The sequence below is a fragment of the Drosophila obscura genome, unplaced genomic scaffold (assembly GCF_018151105.1).
Source record: "Drosophila obscura isolate BZ-5 IFL unplaced genomic scaffold, ASM1815110v1 contig_208, whole genome shotgun sequence".
Classification (NCBI taxonomy): domain Eukaryota; kingdom Metazoa; phylum Arthropoda; class Insecta; order Diptera; family Drosophilidae; genus Drosophila; species Drosophila obscura.
Genome location: NW_024542799.1, coordinates 3522525 through 3533893, shown reverse-complemented (window position 1 = coordinate 3533893; position 11369 = coordinate 3522525). Strand labels below are relative to the sequence as shown.

At 46.5% G+C, this 11369-nt stretch overlaps 4 protein-coding genes and 1 long non-coding RNA gene across 9 annotated transcripts; 2 read left to right on the top strand and 3 right to left on the bottom strand.

Annotated features, from left to right (window-relative positions):
* Window positions 1–543: 543 nt before the first annotated feature.
* On the bottom strand, window positions 544–2231 carry LOC111073156 (chondroitin proteoglycan-2). Its single transcript, XM_022365346.2, has 2 exons — window positions 2140–2231; window positions 544–2076 (listed from the first exon to the last, which is right to left on the bottom strand). The coding sequence occupies exons 1-2, from the start codon at window positions 2159–2161 to the stop codon at window positions 623–625; spliced, it is 1476 nt and encodes a 491-aa protein (XP_022221038.2). The 5' UTR covers window positions 2162–2231; the 3' UTR covers window positions 544–622.
* Window positions 2232–3198: 967 nt separating this feature from the next.
* On the bottom strand, window positions 3199–4932 carry LOC111073181. 2 transcript variants are annotated; one of them, XR_002607672.2, is made up of 4 exons: window positions 4602–4932; window positions 4384–4527; window positions 3366–3461; window positions 3199–3300 (listed from the first exon to the last, which is right to left on the bottom strand). It is a non-coding gene; the product is annotated as an uncharacterized LOC111073181 (long non-coding RNA). The 2 variants fall into 2 exon arrangements; XR_002607673.2 differs by lacking the exons at window positions 4384–4527; window positions 4602–4932 and adding an exon at window positions 3528–3679.
* A 502-nt stretch (window positions 4933–5434) lies between these two features.
* On the top strand, window positions 5435–6921 carry LOC111073180 (peritrophin-44). The gene is made up of 2 exons (XM_022365379.2): window positions 5435–5632; window positions 5705–6921. Exons 1-2 carry the CDS (start codon window positions 5458–5460, stop codon window positions 6709–6711), a joined length of 1182 nt encoding a protein of 393 aa, XP_022221071.2. The 5' UTR covers window positions 5435–5457; the 3' UTR covers window positions 6712–6921.
* A 767-nt stretch (window positions 6922–7688) lies between these two features.
* Window positions 7689–9081, top strand: LOC111073177 (26S proteasome regulatory subunit 10B). Its single transcript, XM_022365373.2, has one exon. It carries the CDS (start codon window positions 7800–7802, stop codon window positions 9021–9023), a length of 1224 nt encoding a protein of 407 aa, XP_022221065.2. The 5' UTR covers window positions 7689–7799; the 3' UTR covers window positions 9024–9081.
* A 586-nt stretch (window positions 9082–9667) lies between these two features.
* On the bottom strand, window positions 9668–11205 carry LOC111073178 (endonuclease G, mitochondrial). 4 transcript variants are annotated; one of them, XM_022365375.2, is made up of 3 exons: window positions 10804–11205; window positions 10560–10745; window positions 9668–10496 (listed from the first exon to the last, which is right to left on the bottom strand). In XM_022365375.2, exons 1-3 carry the CDS (start codon window positions 10960–10962, stop codon window positions 9693–9695), a joined length of 1149 nt encoding a protein of 382 aa, XP_022221067.1. In that variant the 5' UTR covers window positions 10963–11205; the 3' UTR covers window positions 9668–9692. The 4 variants fall into 4 exon arrangements, with proteins under 4 accessions (XP_022221067.1, XP_022221068.1, XP_022221066.1 ...); XM_022365376.2 differs by having other exon boundaries at window positions 10557–10745; window positions 10841–11205; XM_022365374.2 differs by having other exon boundaries at window positions 10557–10745; window positions 10804–11203.
* Between the last annotated feature and the right edge of the window lie 164 nt (window positions 11206–11369).

Sequence of the window (11369 nt, the reverse complement as noted above, 5' to 3'; positions counted from 1 at the left end):
ACTCATTCCAGTGTCCAAACAATATCAATTGCTTAAATTCCATTTGGAATCCCTCAGTGTTGAAGCTTTTGATCGCTGCTTTTTCTGCATGTTTAATGATATCTTGCTTTGCTTTACTTTCAATGTCGATGCCTATTTTTAAGGATATATATTTTTGGTTTTAATACTAAATCAATTAGTGGTACCAGTGCAGGTCTTTTTTTGTAATGGACAAAATAAATGGGGAGCACATACAATCCTTAAGTGATTGGAACTAAATCAATTGAGCTTTTGCAGACTATATTTAGCAATGTTTTATATACTTTAGAACTCAGTAAACCCCTTATTGTCGGTTCACCTGCAAATGTACTCCACAAAATAGTTTTTCTGCACACCAATCCTCAGAGGCTGCCATTATGCGCTCAATTTTATTTATATCATACATATTCGCACTTCTTCATCTCTAGGCTAGCTAATCAAATATAATTGGCCGTCCCAAGGCACTGATAGCACACAGCTGCTAAAATGTGTCCAGTCCAACACTGATTAGAGTGATTTATGAGTGCAGAGGGGCCGAGGGGCCGAGGGACCGCAGCCCATTCGGTTGCCATAAAAATTATATATTTTATTGGACGACTTTAAGCTATAGACTACATTTGACGTTGACGCTGTAGTTGCAGGTCAATAGGTCCTGGTCCCAGTACAAGCCATCGGGACACGCCAACTCGACCTCGCACTCGCACTGGCAGATGACGTACCCATTGCAACTGGTCTCGGATGGCAAATAGGTGCCCTCCCGAGCGTTCAGGCAGCGGCCGTTGGTCTCGCAAGCGATTCCCGAGGGTCCGGCGTTTGGTCCTGACGGCGGCGTATGTGGCCACTGACACTCCACGTTTTGTGGATAGTCGCAGATCGTAGTGTTGGCGTCAAAGATCAAGTTGTTTGGGCACAGCTGCTCAACGGCACAATTGTAGTTGCACTTGTAGAACTTATTACACACCCCATCGACCGGGAAAAGGGCTCCTTCTTCCTCGCCCTGGCACACTGTGCTGGTGCTGTTGCAGGCGACTTTCGGAACATATCCCTCAGGATAATCGCACACCTCTGAGGTGGCGTTGTAGACGAGACCTTCGGGACAGATAACCGCAGTAGACTCGGCGCTCCAGTCCCAATCGCAGACCTGAGCAGTCTGATTGAATTTGGTGTACTCGTCGCAGGGCATGGCGATGGGGCACTGGCATTGGCACACGAAGTATCCATTAGTGTCGGGATCGGCGAGCAACGTGCCGTCACGCTTGCCCGCACAAACGCCCTGACTTGAACAGGTCGTGCCCGAGGGTCCCTCAATATCCTCTGGGGAGTCCGCGACGTACGCTGGTGTGCAATCCACGTTCCATGGGTAATCACAGTTCCCGTTAGTGGAGTTGAAGTATAGTCCGGAGGGACAACTGATCTCGTAAACGCATTTATTACTGCACTGGATGTACTTTCCGCACTCTCCGGGAATTTGCAGCTTGGCATTGCTGCTCTCGTTGGCGCACTCATCGCGCTGGCTGGCGCAGTAGGTGGGCACACCGGATGGAACGGACGGAGTGGTGTCGACGGCATTGTTCGTGTCGGTTGTGGTCTCATCGGTTGTGGTCTCATTGGATTCTGCAGTCTCATCGGAGACACCATCCGTGGGCTCATCCGGTACTGTGGGGTTTATAGAGCTTGTGACGACTGGTTCTGTGGTTGACGACTCCGTGTCGCAAGGCTCTGTTACCAACGTGGTCAGACCAGGCCCATCCTCGTCAGTGTCCGGACATTCATCGGCGCAACAAGTGCAGGTGCAGTCTGCATCAGCCCTGGCGTCAGCAACTGCGAATGGCGACAAGCCCAAGCAGTTGGCCCGCCACTGGAAATCGCACTCGGCCAGTTCACGATTGAAGTGAAGACCGCGGGGGCAGCTGCCGATGGCAGCCACTTCTCCATGTTGGCATACCGCAAAGCGACCGCAGTGGGTGACCACAGGCAGTCGGGTTCCGTCCGGCTCATAGAGGCAGACACTCGATAGTTGAGCGGATGCGGCTGCGACCAGCAGAAGCGTCCAAAGAGCTGCGGAGATACGTTACGAGTATATAGAAGAAGCTTCATGATTTGCCCTTACTAGCCACTCACCACAAAAATCGGTGTTGCGCATTTTGAAGACTTTCAGCAGCTTTAAAGTAGTCCGAAATTCGCGAACGACTAAGTGGCGAACCTGGCAGAGTTGAGGCATTTATGGGAGCGAAAGAAAACTGCCTCGAGTTCCGAGAATCAGTAGCCAATCTTCTGATAATACCAATAACCATATTTATCTCTTGATTAACTCAACAAGTGATTTTTGGCGCTACGCGCTATCGCAGGTGTAATTACGTGCTTGTCTCGGGCACGGTCTTCGATCGGGGGAGCGGTGCGGAGGGCATACCACTCTGCCGAATGGGACTCATTAACAAATTCAACGCATACCGTCGTACTATTGACACGCCCCATTAAATGGTGTTTATTGTCGTTCAAGATGAAGTGCCTGAAGCGTGTACCGCGCTCTCGGATACTATCGCTACAAGTAGCAATCCAGCAATCGTAGGTGCTCGAATGAAAGATACTTAGTTCCGAAGATATGTACTATGCTGTATACTCCCATACGGTTATCAGCATGTTGTTTTAAACCTATCGACTGACTAAGGGAAACACTCCGCGACTGTTGAGTACAAAATTTCCTGTCTCACTCTCTGTGGCTATGTACGGCAGCAGAGATAGTTCTCAAACTATTTTACTCTAACTTATAATACATTTACACTCTGACTAGACATGTCAAGAATATCTTGGCAGGTTGGGCCTGTGGTTAGGCGATCGCCAACTGTTCACTCAGTTTACTCAATCGATTCGCGTTCATTCATTCACATTTTCATTAGCTTCTGGTAGGCGGATACGGATACGCTTGAAAGGGTGTGCGGTGTTTGGGGTGGCGATAATGGAAACTTTTTTAGACGCTATCGAACATTGAATTCATGTATTTATACCCTGTACTAGAACTGTCCCAATGGTGTATTATATTCGTGTCAAATGATGTAAGAGTCTGTAGAAATATATATATAATTTTAATTGCCTGCATAAACATCCGATGTTGAAATAGAAAGCAACCCCATATTGTCTGCACATAATTGTGCTGTTTAGAACTACGAGTAGTCGGTATATTTTAGTCGGAATAAGGACTGGAATATGGAATGTTCTTATACATATACTGATACTGGATGCATTCCATGATTAAGCGCGATTGGGGATTGAGCGCCCAAAAATCTAGGCAGAAAATTGTCAGATAAATCGTCCATTGTGTCAGGATTTTAATAGTAGGTACTACTTACTGTATGGACAGAATCCACAACATGTAGATGAAAATTGCGGTGAGAGGCGAGGCTGGCTTCCTGCTACATTGCGGCGAGTTAGACGGGTACCGTCAGCTGAAACCGGAGACAATGCAATTCTAATTATTCAAATGCAAGCCAAGTACGCTTGAATTAAATTACCAAACTTAAGAAAACATAAATGGCAAAAGGAAGAGCACCAGCTGCAGCTGAGTGCTAGGCCCTAGACACTTGGGTTACTTGGGGCCGTGGAAAGCCAACGGCAGGCTTATGCTCGCACTCGAAGATAGGTGTCCATTACATGGAGCGCATCGAGCTGGAGAGCGCTGTTGCTGTTCGTCAAATGCCATAAGGGGCAACAAAAGACAGCCCAGCAGAAATGTGAGTTGATCTGCGACATCTACATGTGGGCTCGCAGAAGTGAGTGTGCTGGGGGGCACACTCACACTCACGCTCACACTGGCAGCCGGTCCACTTGCAATGTCTATTGTGGAAATCTTCTCAGGTGTAACAGGTTTCTCAGATTTAAACTGAGGTCGCCCCTGTCGTACACACAGTCAACAGCGGCACTCGCAATCGATCGTGATCACGGCCCCGACCGACCAGAGACTGTGCTTCCCAGTCAGCGCCGGGAGGCGACCAGGAGCAGCCGAGGACAGCTCAGCTCCTACAATTACCGTTCGAATCGAAGAACTGAGATCGATTGGTGCATAGATATCAAGAGGACTCGCTAATTTTCAACTCTAGCACCATTCGAAATCAGTGCTTTTGATGAGAACCATTCAGCAGATTCAGTGATTCTCCAAAGTGATATGTGTCAGTGCAGTGTATGAATTGAATACAACAAGTTTAAATCCCACCAAAAGAGTATAAGTAATGAGTGCTGAGTGCTGAGCAACCGCGTGCATGGCAGAAGCCATCGAAGTGCAAGCGACGTGGTCGTCGATCGGAATATGTTATCCACAGTTGCTTAGTCACCAAAAGTCAGTGGAAATAATTTCGATATCAATTCACTTACCTTGGCTTCCATAGCTTCCAATAGTGTAAAAACTTGATCAATGACAGCCAGCAACTGCAATCAAAACTCCAACGACCTGGGAAAACTCCATCTGAATGATTGTTTGTCTTGTCACAACAATAGATTGTCCACGACTTATCAGGGCTATAAATAAAAAACATGATTTTCAGCGTAATAAGTCGCTCAGTAATTTAAAAATAATCGTATTCTTATCTTACCAAAGGCTCCACTTTCGGAGCTATTAATATACCCAGAGCTGGTTGCTTGTGTGTTGTAGAATTACAATATTAAGTCTAGAATTGGCAAAACGAAGACAAATATACGCTTGCCAATATTTCTACCCTGGCCGTATGGATTTTTTATTTCCATTTAAATCCACTAAAAGGAGCTAGCGCTGATGCCACTTCCGAAATTGTAGCAGTCCAATAAATAATAAATGTACTTAATATTGTCAAATGAATCATTCGTGGCACACAAATTCGTGTAGTAAGAACATATGTACATATGTAAGAACGTATGTACATATATGTATACGTCAATAGTATATCTGTGTATTTGAATCCAGTAGTCAAGTCAAAAAAAAATCTATAAATATGTCATAAAATTGATGTTACAGGATTATTAGATAAAATAATAACAGCTCCATGACCAATTGTTGTATAAAAATAGGATTTCTTAGATAGGTCAGTCGGATGGTTCATGTTTCGACGAAAGCTATCCATTCTTATGCATCCATTAATTATAGACAAGTGTGCATAAATTATAAAGCGTGGGAGCTTGAACAATTGTAAACAAAAGTATGTGCACAAGGAAGGATTGTCCCCACCCCCCAACATGGCCCTTGATAGATATATTATATTTTCTCTAATATTGTCACTAATTGCTATTTCATTTCGTATTCTGAAATAATAAATCTCCTTAGCTAAGGGCTTTTTGGCAGAGTGGCATACAGTTATAGATAAATACATATGTACATACTTATGTACAATCTGAAAAATTCCCAACTTTGTTTATGTCAGCGCCCAGTCATTGCTCCAGTCAAAACGGCAAATCTTATCTGCTTTGGAAACCAAAATGTTTGTAAATTATAGCCCCGTCAAATTGGAAAATCTGCGACTTGTCACTTGCAAAAGACAACTACAAGGCAATCAGGGGTGGGGGTGGCTATATAAGGCCCAGCAGAAGCCGCGAAGAAAGTTAGTGCAAATTATTCTACTTGGAGTGAAGAGAGTTTATCTCGAAATGCGAGGTGCTGGCGATTGGCATTGGCACTCAGAGCCCGGATACTCTTACTAACAATCATTTTTGTCTACCATTCCAGGATCGACAACCTATCTGTCTGCCCTGCTGCTGGCTCTCGTACTGCAGCTGAGCAACCAGACCCAGCTGCTGAACTCTACCGACGACGTCTGCCGACTGTTTGCGGATGGCACAAAGCTCCGCAAGCCGGGCGGCTGTAACGAGTGGATTGTGTGCCAGAACCAAGTCAGCCAGACTGGCGGAACTTGTAGCGGAAGCACGCAATTCTTCAGCCTCTCGAAGGGCACCTGCTATAAGACCTTGGACACCACCTACTGCGACAGTCCGTGCACTGCCTCCACAAACGGCTACGTTGGCAGCACCCTAAACTGTGCCAATTGGTACTACTGCGAAAAGAAGACCCTCAAGGGCAGCGGAGCCTGCACCGGCCAACAGTTTGACCAGGCACTGCAGCAGTGCGTTTATGCGGAGAGCACTTCATGTGCGGCCAAATTTGAATGGTGCGACATCGTGCCCATAAACGTGCCATTCCGCAACGAGGACTACTGCAACAAGTACTACCACTGCGACAAGACTTACAAGCTAATCGAAAACACCTGCGATCAGGGAATGTACTACGATGTAAAAACGAAGGTGTGCGTGGCCAAGAAATATGTGGATTGTAGCGATCACCCCCTGCCAGTCGACGTGTGCGGAACCAAGAAGTTGGCTGTGCGCAATAAATTTGTTTCGGATGGTGCCACCTGCCGAGGATACTTATTTTGTCATGATCTCGGCTCTGGCGTTCCCGATCCCAACCCGGAGAGGCTGCAATGCGGCGTAGATTATTTCTTTAACCAGGAGCGACAGGCCTGCATGCCACGCGAGACCCAGAAGTGTGATGAGGATCGTTGTGATGGGCGCGACAGTGGCTTGGAGGTGGCGCAGGTGCAGGGATGCCATAACTACCTAAAGTGCGAAAAAGGCAAGGAAGTGAGTGTGATGGTGTGTGATGATGGCAAGTACTTTGATGTGGTAGCCCAGGAGTGTACTACAACCATTAAAACCTACGGTGCGTGCACCGCTTAGATATTGTGATTTCAAATAAGCCGATGCTGGAATACTTATTCTCCTCTTCTCATCCACTCTTTGTGGACCAATCGGAATGCCAGTTTGAATTTAATATTAAATGGTTTTTACCATTTGCAATACATGATAACAAAAACAATAACATAATAATTACATGTATAACAAATAACAATGTCGTTAGGGATAGAGCATTTTAGATTTGCATTCTTGATTATTGGTTTGATTATTCTTGATTGGTTGCCTGTGGCTATGGCCAGAAAAATCAGTTGCTCACTTATCAGTGACAACAATGCACTTTCCGGTTACACGAAGGAAGACGCCAAATTATTCAAATATCACATTGACAATGCGATGCAAGAGGTACCAGTCTTCCCCACTGAATTCATTGGCAGTGCCGACCGAAATGAAAGTCATTATTTATGATTCTGCGTTTGCAATTATTCAATACGTCAATAAAAAATTATTATCTGTACGAGTATAGCTCACTTGATAAGAAAGTTTAAATTTGGATGTTGATGTTGCAAAGAAGCGCAAAATATTGCAAAGAAGATGTTGCGGAATAAAATAATGTTGCGAATTTGGTGATTTCATATATGTATGTTGTGAAGAATATTGCAATACAGTGCTGCGAATTTGGGGCATTAAAGTTCCATTTATGGCCGTGGCCTGCACTTTAAACTAACGGCTGAATTGCATGATATACTTTCTTGTTTCTAAAAATATTCAACCCATTTCAGGGCATCCATGGATCTGAAAGAGATCAGTAGCTTTGTTTACCCAACGGAAAAAATATTTCATTAGCAGTGTCCACCAGCTCCATGTTTTTGTTACTGCTTGTAATATTAAATTTGAAAAATTCATTCCGCACAATTAATCTACGCCTTAACGATTAATCGGCTAGAGGCTTTAAATCTTGTAAAAATCATCCCTGCGAGCTGGTTCCAAAATCTACCCAGTTCCCGGAACTCGCTCCTTTGAACTTCCGAGCCGTCGAGCACGTTAGAGTGATTTGGCATTTTAGCAGGCTTCGGTTTGTTCGTAGTTTTTATTTTACCAAAAGTTGAGAGGAGAGGCAGAGATATTTTGAAATGGCTCAGACATCTGCAACTGGAACTGTAAAAGCAACATCCGCACGTCCAGCCGTGGAGGACGAGCGCACCAAGGCGTTGAAAAACTACCGCACTAAGCTGTTGGAGCACCGCGAACTTGAGTCTCGACTGAAGGCCCTGCGTGACAAGCACAAGGTGCTGAATGTCGAATACGAGAAATCGGAGGATGACCTGAAGGCGCTGCAGAGCGTTGGCCAGATGTTGGGTGAGGTTCTCAAGCAGTTGACTCCGGACAACTTTATCGTCAAGTCGTCGAACGGGCCGCGCTACGTCGTCGGCTGCAGGCGTCAGATCGACAAGTCGCGCTTGAAGGCTGGCACACGCGTCACCTTGGATATTACCACGCTGACCATAATGCGCTACTTGCCACGCGAGGTCGACCCTCTCGTGTACAACATGACTCACGAGGATCCTGGCAATGTGAACTACGACGAGATTGGGGGCCTGGGCGAGCAGATACGTCAGCTACGCGAAGTAATCGAGCTGCCGCTGCTGAACCCGGAACTGTTTCTTCGCGTGGGCATCAACCCGCCGAAGGGCTGCCTGCTGTACGGGCCGCCTGGCACCGGCAAGACACTGCTGGCCCGCGCCATCGCCTCCCAGATGGACGCCAACTTCCTCAAGGTGGTCTCCTCGGCGATTGTCGACAAGTACATTGGGGAGAGTGCGCGCCTGATACGCGAGATGTTCGCCTATGCGCGCGACCATCAGCCTTGCATCATCTTCATGGATGAAATCGACGCCATTGGAGGGCGCCGCTTCTCCGAGGGAACCTCCGCAGACCGCGAGATCCAGCGCACTCTCATGGAGCTGCTCAACCAAATGGACGGCTTCGACGCCCTTGGCCAAGTGAAAATGATTATGGCCACTAATCGCCCGGACACTCTCGACCCGGCCCTCTTGCGTCCTGGCCGCTTAGACCGCAAACTCGAGATCCCTCTCCCAAACGAGGTGGCTCGCATGGACATACTCAAGATACACGCGGGACCACTCTCCAAGCAAGGCGAGATCGACTACGAGGCGATTGTTAAGCTCTCTGACAAGTTCAACGGCGCTGATTTGCGCAACATTTGCACTGAGGCCGGACTGTTTGCTCTTCGCGCCGACCGCGAGTGGATTCTGCAGGAGGACTTCATGAAGGCGGTGCGCAAAATTGCCGGCAACAAGAAGCTGGAGTCTAAATTGGACTACAAGCCCATTTAAGGAGGACAATTACAAATATTTAGAATTATAAGAACTTTGAAATATAAATGCATTAAATATGTTTATCTGCACCTCATGTGTAGGGAATGGAAGCGTTGTTACGTCTGTGGCATCTATATGTGTTTTTCCGAGCTGTATTCATCTTGAAAGCTTGCAAGTGGACCCTCTTAATCGATCAGGGTCAAACGGAAAGTATCAACAGTCTTTAATTCCAATTTTCTCCATCTGTTAATGCTGCCAACAAACGCTTACAAGTTGGGCCAGTTTTTCTAGAAAGGCATGCGAAAATATAACCAGTTCCCCCCAGCATTTATGTTTGATCCTGGCCCAGAAACATACAAATGGAACGTGTCTGTGGTGGGGAAGAGTGCCGGTGCCTCCGCCACGGAACCCATGTCAGCATGGCAACCGTGCAATAAATCAGAGTATTGTACAAGCATGCGCTGGCTGGCACTGCAGTCCAGGCGCCATGACAAATATGCAGTTTGGAAACGTTTAATGAATTTTGGACCCGTCATTGCTGGTCGCGAATGTTCGAGTGGAAGGCAATTCCCGGATTTTTTGTTTTGGCCACGCTGTTCGGACCGAAGGCGTTTGATTGTTTGCATTTCCCCACTTCTTTACTTTAGTTTAATGCCAACGAGTGCCAAATCAAAATGCTCGATTTATTCAGTTGATATATTCAATATCCATTGAACTATCGCTTGAGGTGAAATCAAGTCGCTTCCGCTGCTCACCGTCGTAGAACTTGAGTCCGGCAAAGTGTTCGATATCTCGGACATCAGCCAGAAACGAGCGGAGATCCGTTTCACTGTCGACTTCGGCATTGGGCACCACGTAGCCCTCCACAAAGGGCAAATCGCCCTCCTGCCTGTGTTCACTGATAATGACCTTGAAAAAGTGGGTGGGCACAGCAACGGTATTCATGCCCATCACATGGTGACGGATGGCCCAGTTCCTGAAGGTGATCCGCTGCGGCATGAACATGGGCCCAGTGTACACGTACACCGAGCCCGACTTGAGAGCCAGTTCGCGAATATAGTGCTCCAGACGCAACCAGACATTATTTTTGAGGGCCCGACTGATTGGTACTATGTTGGGGAATTTGTACGCCTCGTTGAACATTGTTACATCGCATTTGTAGTTCTGGGGCGAGGCCATGTGGCCCCCCACCCACTCGGTGTTGCGAAAGTCGCGCATATTCGGACTGAACATGGTCGGAATGCTCTGATCTGGTATGTATTCGTTGGGCTTCTCCAGGGTCTGTGGATCTCTGTAGGCCAGACATTCGCCTTTGAGGTGCTCACAGACCCAATGGGCGATACGATTGCGACGATCGTACGAGAGCACAAAGTTCTTGTAGACACGTATCTCATCCATGCCAGGAAAACCGTACTTCATGATGCCGGCCACGTGTGATATCTCCTTGTAGCGGGGCTGTTCAGCTCCTATCGAAAAGGTCATAAACATGATCTGTAAGGATTCGAATCGGGAATTGAATTAATCTTGGCTTTAAACTCTCAAAATGCTCACCACGTGGTTTACTTGGCTGCGGCTCCAAAGAATAAATTGCTCAAACAGAGACATACTGCCAATATCGGGCGACGACTCGATCTCCGACGATTCAGTAAAACTCTCCGCGAAGCTACTTTCGCTGGTTGAGCTCTGCCCACGCTCAGTTGGCGGTACTGCCGCTGGAGCCGTTATCCCCAGAAATGATAACTAGGGGGATAGAATCAGGGATTTTAGCATCCACAATGGTTGGGTCAAATGCCCGTACCGCTCTGAATATCTTACGGCGGCTCTGAAACACATACGGATCTCTGAACATCGCCTTGTTGAGCCTTCGAAATGATATGTCCTGCTGCGCAAGGGCTCCAATCAGAAAACCTGCGGCGCCTGTTGCAGCAACCAGCGGGAAGAGAGTATAGGCTGGCATCCTTGAATTTCTGATTTAATTCCGATTCGGGCATATCAAAAAGTGATTAAAACATATAATTTTGTGCGTATATAATGCGCTACATTTCCGTTGGACTTGTTATTTCCGCGCAGGTATTACTTATCAATCCAACATCTGATCTGCTGGCACTAAATATACTTAAACATGGAAATATACAAACAAAATAAAATAATATAAATCAATTTAAGTACATATGAATTTTTCACTTTGACATTTTTATCAGAACTGAGGTAATACTGGTACGCCGACTTATATATGGTATAAGGAAAAAGGAAAATAGAGTGCAGCATGCAGACCAACTTTTCGCTGCCACTGCTGACGACAGTCAGTATTACCAGAGATTCTGTACATTTTAGTGAAAATAAAACATAGTAAGAGTGTTTATT